The sequence below is a fragment of the Lates calcarifer genome, linkage group LG4 (assembly GCF_001640805.2).
Source record: "Lates calcarifer isolate ASB-BC8 linkage group LG4, TLL_Latcal_v3, whole genome shotgun sequence".
In the NCBI taxonomy this organism is placed as follows: Eukaryota; Metazoa; Chordata; class Actinopteri; family Centropomidae; genus Lates; species Lates calcarifer.
The window spans coordinates 8,951,165-8,971,802 of NC_066836.1; the positions used below are offsets into that span (position 1 = coordinate 8,951,165).

General features: G+C 39.2%; 2 protein-coding genes across 2 annotated transcripts in view; one reads left to right on the top strand and one right to left on the bottom strand.

Moving 5' to 3' along the window:
• Positions 1-91: 91 nt before the first annotated feature.
• zgc:113531 (uncharacterized protein LOC541359 homolog) lies at positions 92-4,728 on the top strand. The gene is made up of 3 exons (XM_018676275.2): positions 92-631; positions 1,682-1,811; positions 2,045-4,728. The coding sequence occupies exons 1-3, from the start codon at positions 275-277 to the stop codon at positions 2,233-2,235; spliced, it is 678 nt and encodes a 225-aa protein (XP_018531791.1). The 5' UTR covers positions 92-274; the 3' UTR covers positions 2,236-4,728.
• Positions 4,729-5,282: 554 nt separating this feature from the next.
• b4galt2 (UDP-Gal:betaGlcNAc beta 1,4- galactosyltransferase, polypeptide 2) overlaps positions 5,283-20,638 on the bottom strand; it is a 151,519-nt gene continuing 136,163 nt past the window's right edge. Inside the window, exons 7-8 of the mRNA XM_018676273.2 lie at positions 17,265-17,369; positions 5,283-9,743 (exon numbers count right to left, since the gene is read on the bottom strand). Coding sequence (XP_018531789.1) covers positions 9,593-9,743; positions 17,265-17,369 — 256 coding nt within the window. The 3' untranslated portion in view covers positions 5,283-9,592. The remainder of the gene's footprint in view (positions 9,744-17,264; positions 17,370-20,638) is intronic.

Below are 20,638 nucleotides of genomic sequence, written 5' to 3' on the forward strand. Positions count from 1 at the left end.
GTGTGAACTCTCCATCGGGCAGTCTATATAACTTTCCCTCTTGTATTTCCCCCAACCTCCATCCCCTTCCGGGCTCCTTGCAGTAGAGTACGCAGCCCCCGCAGACCGCTGTGGAAGCAGGAGGTAATCAAATGTCAAGGATTTGCGCTAAGCAACAATGTAAAAAACTATTACACTATTGTGAACAAATCCCAGCTGGACTGCAGTGGATGCTTCATTCCGTTTCACGGTCATCTTTTTTTTGTTTTGGAGAAGGTGAATCATCAGAGAAATCATGGTAAAGGTTTTAAGTGAGCGCCTCTGTTTGGAGCGCAGGATACGCACGGCCGTTTTGGCACTCCTGCTTTGCGCACAGGCCGGGTTTGGCTTCTCGGTCGCCGGACAGCAGGAGAGCACCTGCGAGGCCAACGGCAGCATATACTACGTCGGGGAATGGTATTTTCTGGACTCCGATCACTGCACCCAGTGTGAGTGCACCGCTGAGGGCTCCGCGTGTGCCCGCACCGAGTGCACCTCTCTCCCGGCTGCGTGCATCCATGTCAGCCACTACCCCACCGACTGCTGCCCCAGGTGCGAGAAGATCGGCTGTGAGTACCGAGGAGTGGTGTACGAGCTGGGGCAGAACTTCCAGGTGAGGCTGAAAGTGATGGCACATGATGGCCTGCAAATATGTGAATAGGCAGTAATGGCCTCCAGTGAGGGGTGGGAGCTACAAGATCTTATAGATTGTCTTCAGTTGTCTTCTGTCATATGGAATCAGAATGTAGACACAAAAAATCTACACAGTATCTTACACAACATCATTGGGTTAAGAGGTCCCAAGAAAAAACAGAATAAATCAAATTTATTCCTTGTGAAATAGCATACTTAACACTTTCACCTCTACAGGTTCAAGAGCAGAATTATGTAGGCTGCTCTGGTTTAAACAGAGGCCACTAAATCCCTAATTGTCGATCTGCACTATTTAAAAAAAACTGCATTTTTGAAGGTACTTCTGTCAAATCATTTTTTAGAAATATTTCAAATGTCACTGCAAAGCTATAAAAAACAAATATTCGGAACACCACAAATTATCAGGAAGAACAACATGGCCGTTAAAACCATGTTGAATATCCAGACAGAGGGGAATCAATATTAGAGTTTAAATTTTTTAGCAGAGAGCAGAGTTTCAGATGCACTCGAATTTAAACAGGAAGACAATTTCAGAGAACTAAGGCTTGGTAAGAGGAAACTCTGCCAATGTGAGCACCAGCTAAGTCTTGTTGATGTTTACACTTTGGATTTTTTGGTCTGTTTCATGCAGGTTCCACCCTGTTCTGCAACCACAGCTCCCTATCATATTCACATGTGTAGCTATGTACAAAATGAAACTTATACATGAGACAAATTCTCCTAAACATATGTTTACAATTAAATGATCATAAATCTTTTTTAGGTGTATCCCTCTAAAACTCTCTGAGCCACATGATAGTATGTTGGTATGTAACTTGAGTATAGAGTAAGGAATCTGAGGTAAATGGCGCCCCCTTTTGAGATGGCATGAGGAGGGCTTGGTGAACAGTTCTGACACTGATGTGCTTTTTGTCTACTTATTATCAGTGATAAACTCCTATATGTACATCATGAAGAAATGATATAATGATCCATGCATGAGTCTCACTGTGCTGTGCCTTTTTCCCAGCCATCAGAATGTGAGCAGTGCACTTGTGACAGTGATGGCATCGCCCGCTGTCTAGTTGCAGACTGTGCCCCTCCACCATGTGTCAACCCTGTCTATGAGCCAGGGAAATGTTGCCCTGAATGCAAGGAGGGTAAGTTGTGGAAAAAAGTGATGGAGAATAGAAAGTAAAAGCAAGTTGAAAAACATTGAAGGCTTCTTACTGATAGAACAGGACATTTATCTTCTCAAATGTAAGTTTTCTAAGAGTAGTAATTTAGGCACCATCCTGTCATCTTGCTTTCTTAATGATGTTCCATTCAAATGCTTGTTTGTTGTATCTCTTCTGGCTGACTGCACTTACCTCTGTTGCTCGTCTCCCTCCAGGTCCAAACTGCTACGTGGACTCCTCACGCAGTCAGGTGATTCCTGCGGGAGAGCCCGTCTGGGTCGACTCCTGCACCAAGTGTCGCTGTCACGACGGCCAGGACGCCGGTTACTGGGAGGGGAACCGTCTTGCCACCTGTTCCCGCCTCAAAAACTGCACACCACAGCAACCGTCCATCCAGCAAAACTAATTCACCCTGTCAGCAGAGGAACCAGCTGTCTTCCTATAACACATACTCTTTGATGGCTGATCAGCTGTACACCTCCTATCTCTAAGAACATGCTGAACCCTCCTGTGCAGCTGAAAATGTCAGTGGTACAGCCAGACTTAATGGATCATCTGCAACTACAAATATTTTTGGAAACAGCAACCAAAGATTTTTAGCTCAGCTGCCATTCCACAAGGCTTATCCATCCAACAGTTTTATGACACTGATAAGACCCACTGAATTTGGTGGACAATACTGAACCATCATCTTTCCTTGACTGAAAATAAGCAAAACTAAACCACAATATCAACAAAGACAGGTCCTGTATTATTATCTAAAGTTTTGGTTCTGCCTTATTGCTATTAATTTGTTTCATTTTGTGTTCCCATGTTGCATATATCTAAATAAGACTGCATTTAATTAGTTAATATAAAGGATAATTCTGGTATATTTCAACCTGGTGTATTTCCCATAAATCCAACTACTGTCACTCTATGAATTGTAATAACTTTGCTTTCACCTCCTCTGTTGTAGAGATACATGGAAAACGAGGACTTACACAAAACAGTGTGTATTGTCTCTCACATGTTTGCTTTCAGTGTTTGAAATGATTCATGTAAAAATCACATTTATCTGGAAAGCTGTCAGAGGCTCATCCCGATATATGCTTTTTTTGCATGAGTCCTTGATTATATATGCTTTATCCTTTAATTATCATAATGTAACTGATGCACAGAAACCTCAAGGCCAACACAGAAGCACTGGTTGGTACAAGCACAGAGGGCAGTTGGTGGAGGATCAATAGCGGATCAACAGCAAATTGTCTCACTCCATGGACAGGTTCATCCTGCCATGACAAATTTATGTAAAGACAAACAGATAAGATTTCGTCTCGGCCAAGAAGATGAAAGTAGTTCTTGAAAACCAATTTAAACAGTGACATTAGGTGCAGGAAAACAAGCTGAAGCTATCTTCATTTAAAAAAAACATGGTGCAGTGTTAAGATGTGCTGAGAGCTTAAACACCAACAACCCTCATGCAACGTCTGTGCTTCTACAGAAAAATCTATAATTAAACAGATATGATAGAAACAAGAGATAAAACTTTATTCTTGAAAGGTGACCCTGCTCCAGATATTTGCCTTTTTATGTTTTATTTCCCTGTAGACAGACTTCAAAAAGGTTGATGACAGCAGATCAATTTGTTTTTTTTAGTTTTAAAGAGCAGTGGGCTTTGATACACCTTAAAAATCCAGAAGATACTGTATGTTGTTTTTTAATTTCCAGACATCTTCTTTGGGAAACAACTAGCCATATAACAAAGCCAATGAGATTATTGGATGATAAGGAATTGTAATTGACCTGTCACGGGCTGCTGCAGAACCAAAATGTATGTATAGCCGTGGTGCAATTTAGACTAGGAAATTGCTTAGCAAAGCAATAAACAATTTGTAACCGTTCTATAAATTTTAAAGTTCAATTTCCATGCTAATTGAAATATAATGAATGAGACTATAGCCTAACATATGACTGTACAGTAGTTGTAGACACGGGCAATATTTGAAATCAAGGTTTCATTTAATGGACTGTTATTTGTGCATATACACTGTAGAGCAGGGAAAAAAACAATATGTAGTTTACTGCTTTATTAATTTTACATGGGAAAATATGCGTAGCAGCCTTCCCTGTTATTTCCACTGTTGACGTGTAAAATTAACATTTACTGTGTTCAGAATCAAAGTGTACGATGACATGTAGCATGAAGTATATTGACATTTTATATAGGTTTATATGCAGCAGATCTTTCTACAATAATTTGTTATTATCTATCACTTTAATCATGAGGGACCTTTGAATGAAAACCAAAAATAATCGTTGTTGTTTATGTTTATGTGCAGTGTTGGAGGCTATAATGCCATTTACTTTACATTTAAGACACCCAAGCTGCCTCTGTATGTTGTGTACTGTTTCACAACCTTAATCCTCCATGAAAAGCCTTTTTACGCAAGGTGTGGGATTAAGTGTAAACTTTTAGGGTTATGAACACCTTTTAAATCATATTTTGTCAGAAGACTTCATTGGACCGAGTCCAAGCAGTGTAAGAATGTAAATGAATGAATGAATAAGACCTGAGAGCTGCTCTTCTGAGAGCTGTCATGTTAATTCCTGAATTATCAGAGGTTAAAGGAATAGTTTGACATCTTGGAAAATACACTGATTTCTTGCAAGAGGTTAGAAAGATCAACACCGCTTAGCTTTATGCTAAGCTAAGCTAACAGGCGCTAGTTACATATTTAGTGTACAGACATGCGAGTGGGATCGACCTTCTATTCTAACTGTAATAAAGTGCAGTTTCAATTTACTGCCTGAAACCAAAGGGAACTGGCCAAATCATGTAATGTGTCATGCTGGTAACACACCAGTTCTCAAAAACATCTTGTAAAATGTTACAAATTAAAACAACTTTTCATGTCCATTTATCTCTCACTTTGTGTTTTCTCTTCAGTTGCTTTTTTCAACTGTAGAAAGACGATTAGCTGTTTTATGAACAGTTTGGCTTGTGTTGGAGACGATAGACAGTTTGGGACCAGTGCTCCCCGGAAACAAGAAAAGAAGCCGAAAGTAAAAGAGAGAAAGACAGATAGCTTTACTTTGAAATTATTTGAAAGCTATTAAGATGTGTGTTACAATTACAGAAGTCAAGCCAGATGTAATCCACATGGTGTGATTACATTTTAGTCCACAGAGTCTGTGGGACCACACAGAAACAACAGTAACAGGTTTACGTAGGTTGTCATGGCAACAGGAGACAGGGTCACGGCCAAAAACTGCCGATATTACATTAAAAACCTCTGGGATTACCTTAGTGTGCAGATGGAGACTAGTTTTTTTAATGAAGTTTCTATTCTTGCTTCAGTTTGAGTTTGACTGTGTTCCTCTGCAACCTGAGGAAAAAAAAAAAAACTCTATAAAACATACACACACACACACACACACACACGTTAAAAGTAAAATGGCAACACCATCATACAATCTTTAACATCTGATTTATTGATTGTATAGAAAAAGTAGGTTTGATATGACATAATGCATTCTATATAAGATATAACATTTTCAACATTCAATGTACAAAAGAAAAAAAGAAACATAGCTAGAGATACAGTAAATTTTTAAAAATGCCCACAGGCCTGAAAAGTCCTGTCTGCTCTCTGCAGCAGACGAGCAAAAAACATATTTGAGAAAGCGTTTCGAATACTTAACCAACCTGAGGTGTGCTTGACAACCGGAACAGCTTCAAAAGTCAAAAGTCCATTATGAAACATCAAGCAATCCTCATGGTTCTTCTTATTCTCAAGTAAAGGAAACATTTCAAATACTATTTTTGCTGAAGTTTCCATTACCTCTATAACCCATGTTACTGTTTATACACACTGGGCCCATGTCTCTCTTACTACATCCTTCATTTTTTTTCCCACTGACTGTCACTACTCAGTTTATACTTTCTTCATGTGACTGACTTCATAAAGGGTAATCTATTAGAGTAGCCTTGATAGCCTGAGCTAGGGGCACTCCACTGAGTTTTACCTGTGTAATGTCCTGTATGGCTCTGGAGGAGTTTTCCAAAGTATGAAAAAAAAATAACCTTGACAATGCCAAATGGGTCATCTCAGCTTGGGCTTATTTTTAACAGAAAGTCTGTGTTACAAACTGGAGGTGTGGGGATTGAAAGAAGTCGGTATTTAGGAAGTGGGAGGAACCAAATGCATTTCCATTTCAATGATATCCTCAATGTTATGTAACATGGTAACACAGGACTCCTCCAGATAATGCTTTTGTTACGGGCAACAGTTTTAATTATTTTAACTTGAGAGCAGAAGCCAGTCAGAGCTGAGAATCTGAGCAGCATCAAATTCAAGATGTTTCTTTGCAAATAAAACGGCTTGTCATTGTTGGCAAAACTGTAAGACGAGGTGACTGGACGTTTCTTGTCCGCCGTCACTTTTATGTAAACAGGTTGTCATTTTATGAAAGAACCAGATATTTTCAAACGCAGTTGTTTATTCATTTTTCATTTGTTCAGGAGTTACATGACATGAGAGACACTATCCAGTTGCAGTATGGGAAATGTTGTATCCTGTGTTGTGTTGGAACTTGACCATGACTAAAAGTCAGGATGTCTCAGCCTCTGTTGCTCAAATTGTAACCATTCTTTTTAAAATCTATCTTCAAAAGCCTCCCAATTTTATGGAGGCAAAACATGAATTCACTTGTCTGCCCCTTTAACACTGTAAGAATGGGAAAATCAAAGCAATAGCTGTGATTGTATCTAGGACTTCAAATCAACAGGTGAATTAGAGGAAAAAGATGAGGAAATCTATTTGGACATAAATCAGAAAATAATGACTGGATTACAAACAAATATCCCATAAAATATTATCACCGAAAATTGTAGTAAAACACAGACTTTGTGGGGATATGGGGTAGAGGTGAATGAATTTCTGATATTGCACAGTGTGAGCTGTAAACAGTATAGAGAGGGGATTGTATTGACTTCTCCCAGTGTGTAGTCTGTCTACTGAGGACACTGAGACTCACCAGGAGAGTACTGCACTCTGACAAAAAAAGGATCAAAATACAGAAAAGACGGGGGGTGAAAAGGAGAGTCTGAGGAAGTGGGGGAAGGAGTGAGAAAAGGAGGAAAACAGAAATGGGGATAAACACAAAGAGGGAGAGAAAAGAGAGAAAAATAAAGATACATTGAGTGGCACGGATTCAGAGACACAAAGAGAGGCCCTGTCAATATCTATTGAAAGAGGACGCACTCTTGTGAGACACAGCTGTACCTTGAGTGGGCCCACCACAAAGCACAACAGTGTGCCATTGACACATACAGCCTGGACTGGCACAGGAGGAAAGAAAAGGCAACGAAAAAGGAGATAATGCAAAAAATAAGAGAAGACAGTGTGAATGTGAATGTAACTGTGCATGTTTTTAAGCGTGTGTTGAAGAGATATTCAATCATACCTTCTGTATAAATATGTCCCCCCCCACTTTTTAACTGAAGCAATCTTAAAACACACATTTTCTTTAAGTGATATTACCCCAAAAAGAATTACAAACAACCATCCCTGTAACTTCTGAAGGCATCAGTTTGGTGTTTAGGCGTCAACAATATCAGCATCAACAGTAGTGACAAGGGAAATATAAAACAAAGGGGCGAGAGCGACGCATTGAAGCACAAAATAGTCAAAGGCTTCAATATGTTGGTGTAGGAAATCATGAAACAATATTTTGCCACACAGGGAAAGATATGACAAAAATATTTAAACTTAAAACAGTTTCAATAGAAAAAAATGTAACTGTAAAAGTTTGATTCTTTTAGCCACGCATTTCTGAAATGTGGCCACGATACAGAGCTGACAGCTGATGATGATAAAATCTGAATGAGCGATGAAGATGTCAGTCAAACTGTTCAAACAATAACTTTTCATTACTGCTTTAAAAATTCAATGTTTCCACCAGCAGAATCTTATAATTTCCTCTTTCCAGATATGACACTCTTTTTCTTAAAGACTGAAAGAAAAAGATAGCAGAGAGAGAAAATGGCATAGCAATAGTATTGATAGAATGTTTTTTTTAAAAAAAGAAATCTGACTTCCAGGTTACATTGTAGGCTAAAAAAAAAAAGACTTTAAAAACTGATTATGTTTCAGATATTCATGTCAGTGGAGCCGATGTAAAAGTTACAAGAATCACAATGCTTTTTCCTGGAAAACACGAGACACAACTCTATTCTGACATCTCGTTTCTGATATTTGCACCACATATGTTCAGAAAATATGGTAAAGTAAATTCCTACTCAGTTAAATCTGTACTTTAAGGAATATTAATGCACCTCAAAACACTTGAAGAGACTAAAATGCACCTTTAAAGCACAGATTACCATAATAAACTTTTCTTTTTCTTCCAGTTGAGTGAGAAAACAAAGTTTCTTGAAACCTAATTTTCAATATATGCCACAAGGGGTTAAAATCATAACTGAGCTGTCGGTATATATCTGCCCTGTCATCTCCGTTTCCTCGATTTGATTTCAAAATGCATTCCCACGGTAGTTCCACCAAATTGCATTCAGCACAAAAGAAAAACTTTCCATATCTTCAATCTGTTCACTTTTGTTGCAAAACGTCCAATAAGTCAGTGTCCGTTTCCGAAGTTTGAGTTTATATATATATATATATAAAAAAAGGAGAACAAAAAGAGAGTTCTCAGGTGTTTGTTGCTGCTGACGAACATGTTTTATCAGCGTGTCCCAGCACTATTTTGATTCTTCTGCTGTAGATGCAGGCACAATACACATTCATTAATTGATAGTGGAGGATTTGATTGAGTAATTAGATCCAAACAGGTGACTCCCTGACGAAAAATGTCAATATTAAATTGTCTGTTAGCGTCACATGTCAAGATAAGAGTCAGCCGATATCTCTGATATGCAAACCATCTGATACAGTTCCATGGATCAACACTGCATGTCATTATATTATGGTAATGTTACAGCTTGCCTCCAGCGGCAGTCCTCACTCTATTGGCCATCACTGTAAATGCTTGGGAAGTTAATTCTTTGATGGCCTTTGTTAGGTCTGTTATCCACTGGGTTTTCCTGATACTTCCTTTCCCAACAGGCATATAGTCCATCTAGTATCCGTCATTCTCTCAAAATGTCTTTGTATCCATGTAAACATCCAATTTTTCTTCTGGTTAGAGTCATTGGTTTATATCACCTTGATCAAAATATTCCAAATATTCCATTCTGGATGCTGTCCACCATTTCCAGAAAAAGTGTGATATTATTGTCTCATCTTTCAATCACCCAACAATAGCTCCTGTCAGTGTCCTCTGTTGATATGCCATTGGATGCCCTCCAGTTTACAAAGGATTGTTAATGGACAGACTCCAAGTCCAAGCTTGATGCCAGCAACCTTCTCTCAGCCACCGATACTCAAGCTTTTGGTCCGCACTCTGATTCTGAAGTCACTGATTGGTAAAGGTAGGAGGTGTGAAGCCATTGGCTGCTTGAAAAAAAAATTGTAAGTGGAAAGAGCCTGAGTCCTTGATACAGAAATGGCAAGCTGAGATCTCAAAAAAAACAGAGAGAGGGGGAGTAAAGAGAGAGAAAGAGACAGTGATGTGCTTGTGACTACTTTCCCCCCTCACCCTTCCAATTCCTCCAGCATCTTTCCAGGTATACTTTCTCTTTTTGTTCTTCATTTAAACTCCCCTCTTCCAATCTTTTTCCTCCAGCCAATGTGCATCATCCACCTTGTCTTCCTCTCTGTCTCTCCCTAGCCCTTGATAGGCCTGGGTGGTGGCTTGCCGATCTCCACAGAGATATTTGTGTACAGAGGATACCTCTTGACCTGAACCACTCTGTAGGTCAGAGAGCTGATGCCGTCCTTCTTCATTGTGTTCTTTGTGTTCTGTATTTTATTGAATCTAATGAGTGAAAAACAGAAACAAAGGGAGAGAGTGAGAGGGAGAGAGAAAGGGAAACGGGGGAGACAATGAAGAAGTTAGATTCAAATGAAAAGAAACAATAGTGCCAGAGTCAAACTCAAAATCCACCAGATATAAAGAGAAACTGTTCTGCTTGTTTCAGATGAAGTACACGGTCTATTGATTTTCCTATACCATGCACATTTTGACCAACAGGTGGTGCTATGGCATTGCACTGTGACCCAGTGAACGGGTATTATCTATCATATCCGCCTCAGTTTGTTTGAATTATGCTTGAGTATCCTTCCCCATTGGCTGCGCTTCAGCAGTTACATCAGAATTTGCTCTTACGTTGGAATCTGCTCTGATTTTTTTTGTATTAAAGATGGGAAAATAATTCACCACAGTGTGTCAGACAGTAACACGCTGAACTGAGGTGCAGCAGTGATGCAACCCCTGGCATTAAAACAGCTTCATAACACAAACCCTCCCATCACCCTCGTTGTAGTAACAGTCAGGATGGAAATGAGGCCACAGTGTCTAACAGCATGTTTACAACACCCTTGTCTTAAAGTGCCTTCCCCCCCTTGTCTGTGAACAGAGAAAGAGCTGATGTGCACGAACGCCCAGCCGTGCACGCTCACTTTTCAAAAGACAGCAGTGACTGACTCCCAACATAAGACGTCTTCTTAATGATATGCTTGGACGTACAAGTGGAGTTGACGCTTCAGCCTGACATGGACCACTGAGTCTACAGATCCTTGTCAGAACTGACTAGTGAACGTCTCTCTCCTCTTTCTCCTTCTGTCACTCTCAAATCAAATCAAAAAGAGCTTTACTGGCATGAATGGAAGCTGGAAAAATGTTGTCAAGCATTTTTCCCCTGAACAATATAACTAAGATATAAATAGAATTATGCATTTTGATGTTTGCCAAGGATTGGTACTTCTATCTAACAGCAAAGAGAGGAGGGGAAACTAGGTGGTTTAACCTGAAATGAGAGCTGGATGACAGGGGAAAAAAATGGAGGATAGATAGGCAGAGAGATAAATATATATCAGGGAAAGAGAGTGACAGATGGACAGAACAAGATATACTGATATTAAAAATAGAGAGAAATCTTTGGATGATTCAAACAGCGGAGATTATAAGGAATAAACTAATCCCAACATACATATAGACAATATCAAATGCATGTACACTCAGCATGTACACTACTTTATGTACAGTTTCATTTCAAACCTATCAGTCTTTCTTATCTTAGATTTTATTTTAGAGTTAGAGGGGCAAGACAAAGACAGTCCTCTGTACATATTCATTAGTCTGATTTGCAGTCCTAACGGGGCTAAGTAAAACTCTATTTTAATTCCACCGAGGGTCCCAAAGGAAAACAATTCTGGTTAAGAATCTCAGCAGTAGCTTATCATTCCAGTGATTGAGGGCTATTTTGCTCTAGTGTCATATATTTTGAGCTGGCCCACTTGGCACAGTTGTAGAGAAATCTCTCAGTGGATTTGTTTGACGTTTTAGGAAATATGTTTATTGGCTTTCTTACCGCGAGTTAGATGAGAAGACTGATATATCTGCATTCTAAATGTGAAGCTACTGTGTGCAGGTACAGCCAGCCTGGGTCTGTCAAAGATTAAAAAAAAATCCACCTACCAGCGCCTCTAAAGCTCATTAATTAACACGCTAATACTCATTTGTGGGTGATGGGTGGGTGGAATGGGGTTATTGTGTTTTCCATAATAATGGTGGCAAACCTCTGTACTGTATCCCTAATTAAAATTATTTATGCCATTAGACACTTGATACTTTATAATAGATAATGTTCTCTACAGACATTAACACATTGTGCTCTACAATCTCATTGTTGACTGTTGTTCAATTCTGGTATTTTTTGGGGAAATAAATAAAAATATGGATTGAATGATTTTTCTGTAGTGGCTGATCAGTAAGAGAACAGTGTTCAGACAAACTCTGATAAGAAAATCAACATATAATTATCAAAGTGAGGTGGCCAAAAATAGGAATTTTAAATTATCCTTGGCCTTAGAGGCACAGATTTAGTTACCGGTGGACAGAGCCAGGCTAACTGTTTCCTCCTGTTTCCAGTCTTTGTGCAAAGCTAAGCTAAGTGTCTCCTGGGCGTAGCTTCATATTTAGAGTACAGACATTGAGAGTGGCATAAATCTTGCAATATAATTTGAAATAAGACAGCAAACTTTAAATCACAGACACACACATGCGTGTACGCATCCCCAGCCACAGAAGCACACCCTGTTTCTGCACTGTCCCAAGATGATAACATATGAATGGAATATTGAACAGTGCTACTGTGCAACTCATTCATCTGCAATGCACGGAGCTGTGTTTGCAAGACAGAATGTGTGTGTGTGTGTGTGTGTATGTGCGCTAACTGATACTTGAGGCTGGTGATGAATGTGTCTCTTTCTAACTTCCGTTGGCCCAATATCTCATTGCTATGCCTAGCCAGCATCTCCGAAAGCACTGAGCGAATGGACTATATGTGAGAGAATGTGCATGTTTGAGTCAATGTGTATGTATATATATATATGTGTGTGTGTGTATGCGTGTGTGTGTTGTGTGTGTGCGTGCTTGTGTTTTTGTGTGCGAGTGCAGGGGAGATAGTAAACATTCATCAAACAGTCAAGACAACGCTTCCCCTGGTAAATGTTGGACATTACGCAGGTACTCCAGAAAAACTCTCCCAAAAGGCTCAATCATTAATCTGAATCTAAACAGGGAGGCAACCCTACACCTGAAGACAAAGAGCGGAAACAGAGGCTCAGTTTATCTGTATAATTGAGTGACAGACCTCTGTATGTACAGCCTGAGAGGTAAAATGGGGTTTTTAATGTATTTCAGAGAGACAAATTGATGTTGAAGGTTGTTGCTGTAGATGTGAGTGCGACGATTAATATTTCTGTGTTAACTTCCATTCATACAACTGTGATTTCATATGTAAACTCTGGTTGTCAGTACTATGAGGTGGAACAGTAAGCTATGATTTGTCAGAGTCCAATGTATAGCAGTGTTTTTCTTGACTGAATGACAGCAAGAATTCTAACAAAAGCTCAAAAAGTCCTGGAAGAGATCTAAACATCTTTTCTCTGTAATATTCCTCTGTTGATTTATTGTTTGTAGCTACAGCAGTGGTGTGATGTAGCAGTATTGGTTGGTCACTACACTGCTCTGGTTCAGACTGAAATAAAAACAACTATTCAATGGTGTTCAATGAAATTTTGTACAGATGTTCATGATTCCCAGAGGATGAATCCTACTGACTTAGGTGAATCTCTGACTTTTCCTCTAATGTCACCATGAGGTTCACCTTTGTGGGTTTGAGTAAAATATCTCGACAACTATTAGATGGATTGCCATGAAATCTGGTGTATTCTTGTCCCCCAGAGGATGAATTTGAATAACCTTGATGATCCTTTTACATTTAATCGAGTGCTATCATCAGGCAAAAGTTTGAATACTTTGGTTTGTGACCTGCACTTCACTACGATGATAAAAGTGGTAAATATTATACATCAGCATGTTAGCATTGTCATTGTGAGTATGTTAGCATGCAGTCCTTAGATTGATTGGTACTTCCCATTCTGAGATGCAGTGGCTCATTCAGTTCTCAGAGAACCTGGGTTACTCTGGTAACCAAAAAAAATCTAAGCCTTGATTCCCCTCCCCTTCACCCACACTGCCTGAATACTGCAATGAGGTGGTCAGTCCTCCTTTCACAACCTCCTGATTATTCTGAGCCACCATGCTTTATTTAAGTCGAAATTCCACTTGTTTTCAAAATATCCTTTAAGCCCAAATTTTCCAAGACATTATAATGAGTGTCCAGAAGGGCTGTAAAAATGAAGTTTGTGCCAAATAATAGGCTTGCTATTTTCTACCCCTTGCTACAGTTATGAATAATGTATCGGCTCCAAATAAATAGCGTCCCTGTTGGTGTCACCTCCGATTGAGGAAGTCTGGTCCACGGACCAAAGAGAGAGGGCAGAGCGACAAGTGAGAGAGAGGAGAAAGAAAACAGGAATTGAGTATCACGCATGGACACACACACACACACACACATACAACACACACCTTCTTTCAGTCTAGTGGCTGATTTATTGACTGATGAAGGCAACTAGACTAGTCTGACCTAGCCGGCTCCCATCTCTATTGGCGTCATTTCAGCAGGCAATTACTGAGAGATCGTTGAATCTTTCTCTCTCTCTGACATATACTCACACATTTACAAAACAATGATGGATGACACATTACGCAGGCCTGGTTATTTTAGACATCTTCACATTTAAGTTATCTCTGCAATGTTAGAGAATAGATTGTTAGCTTTAAAGTTAAACCACTTCTAGATGGAAGTCTCACTTGTTTCAGCAGGTGTTTGTTGCAAGTAGAAAAAAAAGTCTCTGTCATTTCTTTTCAGCAGATGTCACAGGCTCGACTTATGGCTAATTTGAAGTCCTCTCAGACCCATATAACAGCTGGGTTTTTCCTTTAACTAACTAAGCACGGAAAAGGAAATGATTCATGCGAATTTGACCAAATAAGGAGACATTTCAAATCCATAAAATACCAATAAAAGATTAAGAAATGTGAAGCCAGGAAGTGAGTGAGTCAGCATGTTTTGTTCCGACCACATCTAAATATAAATACTGTAAGTCACTAGATACGTACTACAGGAATCATTAGCATTGCTAGCAAATAGTTTAGTAGTAAAGCAAAGAGCTGCCTGTGAAAGTCTATTATATCCCATAAAGGCATCTTTCCTCCACTGCCAAGTTTCAAGTCTCTGTGACACTCTGCAGGTGCTTATTATAGGTGAAAAAAAAATATTTCATGTCTTCTCAGCTGATTCTACAATTGGCTAATTTGCCCTCCTGTATAAGATAAATCCTAAAAAGTTTTATACATGTCAAGCCAGGAGGTGAGGAAGGTTTGTTTTTCTCCTCAAGCCACTCAAGACATTTTGTTCCGACCATATTTCCAGATGAATTGTTGAAGATGAATAACTCTCCATACTGAACTGAACTCTGTCCACTACTTTGCACCATACAGAGATGTCGGTGATTGCTTCTGATTCTATTTTTTCAGCTGAACTCAGATCCTTCTTACATTTAATTACACTATCTGTTTAAATAAATGTAGTAATAATGCATCAGATGCAAGACTCAGAGGCTATATGCAAAATTCAAATCAAACATGTCACAATTTGTTTGGCTTGATGCGCATTAACCGCAGCAAAAAAAAACTGTCACTCAGCTCTCACACATGACTTTCATTGCCAGCAATTTTTTAATCTTCTTATAAACCAATTTAGGAGCCACAACTAAACTAGACCTCACTGTGAACCATGAGACAGCACAGTCCTGTCAAAATGCTGTGACATAATAATGTCACAAGAAATCAAACTAAAATAATATTGGAAGAGGGAGCAGAGTTCACTATATCTTCATTCTTCTGCAGCTACAGCAGCTATCGATTTTTGTGTTGAGAGGCATCACTGCCCAGCCTATCCAGGCATGAAAACAGGGGCTCTTAGAGGAGAATAAACAGTGATAATCCACGTTTAAGCAGCTTAATGTGAGGTGCTATACTCCTGGTGATTAATGTGTCTAGAAGGGCTCATCTCTGCATATTGGGTCTCATTCATCAAACCATAAAATAACACATTTATACAGGAAGCATTTTCACACATTTGTCTGAAAAGCAATTTAAATGGGCGTAGCCAAAAGAGCAACATTTAAACCCCTGGGCTATATCTCTGAAAAGCAATTTTTGTTTTATTGAAGTCTACTCTGCATTTTAAAAATCTTCCAATCTTGCATTGACCAGAAAGTCGAGGCCGTGGTCCTCAGAGGATTGTTTTTGTTTTTGTTTTGCTAAGTCATTTGGTACCAATATATATGAAGGCTCCATCTCATGATGTCTGTATCCAGGGACACTGCTCTGTCTTTACAGCAAACTAAGACTATGCATTCAGTAGTTTGAGTATTTTTGCAACTTGCACCTCTCCATATGTTATTTACTCAGCATGTCTCCATGGATTTCATTGGCTTTTTACATTAATCTCTTAATATCCTGTTATGAGTGAAATGTTTTATCATTTAGAGGAAGAATGTCTCTGTCTCTGCAACTCCTCAAGCATTAAAAAACATCTGACGTTGTCCAGTTTTATTGCTTTTGTCCAGCGTCTCGCTCCCATTTTATTTATCTAGGATGTAGAAATATATAACAGGAGCAGTAATAGTATTATTGTGGTAAAGTGCATTCAAAGGTAAAGCCACAGGTGAGGATTTCAATACTTTCAGGTCAACAAAAATCAAATTTAAAAGATTTCTGTATCTTTTCCACCAGGACAAACAGAAAACAACACCCAAGACTGTGAAAGCATTTTCTTGTTGGGACATAAAATATACAGAAACCAAAGTTATCAATAAATGAATAAATAAATTAAGCAAAAACACATTTCTTTACAGATGTGTGATGGCTATGGGGTGGGAGTGCATGAGGTGGATTTTGACTCAAGATCTTTGTGTTTTTAAAATCCCGTGGCCTTGCCTGTGTCCATGTCTAACACTAACCAATCCTGATTATTAGGTGTACAAGAAAGTGTTACAGGAGAGAAACAAGCAGAAAAAGACAAAGAAACATATTACATTCAAGCGACTGCTGGTAAACTAAAATTATAAATTTTCACTCCAGTATCACTACCAGTAATAAAGAGTATTGCAGGTTTTTGCAAGATTTCCAGGGAATGTTAAGTTAAAATTGCAAGTAGTAGGCAATAATAAGTTCAGTTTAAAATTTTAATTATCTTAATCTTGTGTTCCCAAAATTCCTTCAGCAAGTAACATCTGCACCCTCCACTCCTCAGACCCAGGTTGCCAACATGCTGCTTTGACCATAAAGTGGACATATAGACATATAAATCTTGTCAGCTTTCAAAGCAGTTTGCAAAATAAGTCTATAATTATATACTTTAACACTTATAAGATGTATTATAGTGGAGATTTTTTCCCTCAGGGATCTGCTCAGTGGGCAACAGCAGGAATGCTGTGCAAACAGTAAGCAGCTCTCAGTGAGTGTGAGTGTGAAACAAGAAAAAGGGCAAAAAAGGTAAATACTTCTCATTTAGCCATCTCTGGTTAAAGGCTAAACTATATTTAGCATGTAACTCCAGCAAGGTCAGACAGAATAAAATCAGATAATGCGGACGACAATGATAGTCTGTTTTCATGACTCTGCTGGTCATATATTGTCTGTGTTGCTTATGTTTCTGAGCAGTACTGCTCTGTAGTTGACACTAATTACAGGGACATGTTATTGATAATATGCCCTTTGCAGCTCCACATAATCATAATTCTCTCAAATGGAGATGAAAAAGTTGGAGAGAAATGTCTGGAGTGTGTAGCTGTGAAACAAAGGCAGTGCAATCGATCCGGATGTAAAGCCAGAGAACGAGTTTGGACAATGATGCAGTACCTCTGTGGGTTGGGCTCGTTGTGTTTGTCTCTCTCGTGTTTAATCATTCTGTAGCGGCCGATGCGAACGTCTGGCCTGGACACCTTCATCCCATTCAGAGTGATCCTGCAACACATACAGATACAATATCTATTAGAGGGAGAGAGGGAAACAAACATAAAGACAAAGAGGGAGACGACAAAGAAAAGAGGCAGACTATAAGAGAAAAAGAAAAGAACAAACCGAGAAGGAAGAGGAGGAGAGGGTGTACACTGTAAGGTTTCATGAGGAAATGCAGTAGAAATGTTGCAACTGTTTAATTGTTATTTTATTGAATAAGTTGATTTATCCTCAAATGTATCTGATGCCATGACAAGCCTCCATAGCCCAAGGTGATAGGGCTACAACTAATAAATATAATTTCTTTACCTATTAATCTTCTTATGACTCCATCAATGTGATGTTAAAGCAATAAGCTCCAAGTGACCGTGGTTTACAGTGATTTTAGAGCAGCTAAGGGCCGCTGTTAGGTACAACGCAGTCAAATGTAACTGATTAACCTTTGACCCCAAACACGCTGACCTCCACAATCTGCACCCTGTAGGGAAATCAAAAGTTATTCTTTTTTCTCTAATGTCCCATAATTATGTAATTCTACGCTGCAGTCCTACTGGGACTTGAGCAAAAAACCTCAAGCACTGCAGAAAAAATCGGAAAGGACGAGGTTAGAGAATTAGTGGGTAGTTAGCTGCTCGATAGGATTACATGCTGCTCTTCATTTTGTGCTCTACCTCACAGAAACTGTTCACTCTTTATAGTGTATTTGCACTGGGAGAAGATCATTTCACAGATACCACAGACAGGAGGAATGATTACAGGAAACAATAGCTCTTTCAATGTGCATATGTGAATATTGTGTCAACACAGACATACAGTACTACAGTAACACAGAATCCAAACCTATATCTCAGTTGCTAAGGCTCTACCTATTAACACCAAAATATGAACAATTGACTTCTATTGCTATCTTGGTTTACATGTTTGGGTATGTGCATGCACCAGAGAGTGTATGTTATAATTGACCTCAACGCAAAACATTGCAAACAGTGTCACACAAAAATAAATGGCTAAGCAGAGATCTGTGGGATCTTACTGAAAAACCCTAAAAACAAAGGACAACTCTGGCCAGACAGTTTTATAACACAGACAGAAACACATTCTTCAACTCTGGGAGCTGTGAACTTTAAGGACACCAGCTGGGAAAAAATACAAGGATTTACTGTGTGTTTCAGTTAAAACAAAGCATGAGATCAGGACTTTGAGACAGAGTGGTTATGTTGTATTAGCGCTAAGATGCAATACAAGGGCAAATCTGCACAGAGATTTATATCTAATGTGACAATAAATAGAGTGTAGGCAACACGAACAACAGATCCGTTCCACATAAAGCCCGGCTTAAACCCAGAGGTTGACGGAGACATTGATATTCATACCTGCAATCATATAAAGGATTGTGTATATGTGTGTACTGAATGAGCAATTCTTATTTGCCGCAACGCTCCAATTCGTGCAGTCTCTCTCTGTCTTAAAAAGCATTCATGCCTGATATTGCTCCTCAACAACTTCTCTTCTACCTCACGCTTCAAATTTCTCATCTTTTCTTGTAACTTCTCACCCTCTTCTGCCTTCTTTTCCCATCTTCCTTTGCCCTTATAGTTTCTTGCCCATTTCTTCTCTCTTCATTTCCTTCTCTATCTCCTTGTTTGATCCCTTTCTTTCCCCTCCTTCTCTCTCCCACTTTCGTTTCATCTCTCATTTCCAGTTGTGAGTTTTTAAAGGCTGATGCCAAATGCCTGTAAAGAGTATTGAAGGTAAGTGCTTTGTGCTGATGTAATGTTAAGTATTTGGCTTTTCCTACTGTTTTTTGTTTTGTTGGCATGGTGAAAAGCATCAGCATTTGACAACCATAATGATAATGTTTTAAAGGGGCTATATGCAAGTTTTCTCTGCCACCGAACATGGTTTCTGGGAGTGGGTGGTGGTGATGGTCGCTTGCCAAGACCCTCAGCCATCATTATGTTTATGATACAAGAGGTGAGAGTAAGGCCTCTGAGCACCCCTACTTCTTGAGGGCAGTCTGGACGCTACAGTGACTATCAGAAAGTGACAAGACGGGCTGTCTGGGTCAAGTTGGTTAGCACACTAAGTAAAACAAGAGTTAACATTAGTGTTGCTGTTCCACCCCGCAGACAGCTCTTGAGTGCAGAGTTTCTTCTAGACTGGTCAGTAAATAAATGTTAATGCTAATGTTGGCTATGTAGCAATAGCAAAACGTACACATAGCTCATTTAAATTATTAACTCATTCTATTATATCAGCATCAAGGCGGAGTGAGGATGTGCGCTACGATGTGTTAATGAGTTTTACAGTTGACGGTATGTGAATTTTAATCTTTGGACACAGACATGCTAACGGTTTCCTCCTGCCACTAGTACTTATGCTAAACTAGGCTGTATTGGTTTATGGGTCTAACTCTATCTCTGCACTGTCCTTTCTAATCTGTTTTTCTCCTCTATCTCTTTTCATAGCCCCACCTTCCCTCTCATCCCATATCTGAATTTTCCTGTTTTTCCTTCCTGCCATCCTCTTTTCTGTTCTTTTCACCTCTTCACTCTTGCTACAAGCTTTTCTCTTCACGACTCACTTATTTCACCTTCCTTCTCCTCCTCTCCCTCTTTTATCTCTCCTCTCCTCTCATCTTCTTTATAGACCAGCAAAATGTAAATAACCCAGAGTGGAGTCTTGTGCCATCAAAAGCACAGAAACCCGTTAGAGAGGCAGAACCCAAACTCCATAAAAACAACCCTCCCATAAATAAATTCACTGAAAAACTAAATAACAAATCTTTGCCTCTTTTTCACTGTCTCTCTCTCTCAAGTCTCAGTGACTTTGCTGACTTGGCAAGTATGCATAGACGCCTGCCTTTGTCGGCATGTGTCTGTGCGCACACATGCGAGCATGCATGCATTTGCATAATTTTGAGATTTATTATGGTGCAAATAACGTGAGAGTGAGAGAGTGAGCAAGGCAGCCTCTCTCTTCCTCTTCCTCAGCTTTTCAGCAAGCTTAGTTATACATTATGCACAGTTCTGCATCTTTAAAATAATCTTCTTTGTGCCCATTGCCCCGCAGAGTGTGTGAGGCTCCACTGCGGTGATATCAGCCAGAAATGTGACTCCCTTCTTCTTCATCTAATTCATTATGAATCCTGATATATGGTTTTTATATGTTGAGATTCAATTCATGAAAGATATTTTAGATCAAAAATTTGTTTGGTTTGTTCTTCGCTGTGAAGACAAATTTGTGGATGGTTGTGTCTTGACTATTGATGAGAT

Coding starts and splice junctions, on each gene's coding strand:
- zgc:113531 (XM_018676275.2), top strand. CDS start 275: ATGGTAAAGGTTTTAAGTGAGCGCCTCTGTTTGGAGCGCAGGATACGC. Junction 632..1,681: donor AGCTGGGGCAGAACTTCCAG/GTGAGGCTGAAA, acceptor CCTTTTTCCCAG/CCATCAGAATGTGAGCAGTG. Junction 1,812..2,044: donor TTGCCCTGAATGCAAGGAGG/GTAAGTTGTGGA, acceptor GTCTCCCTCCAG/GTCCAAACTGCTACGTGGAC.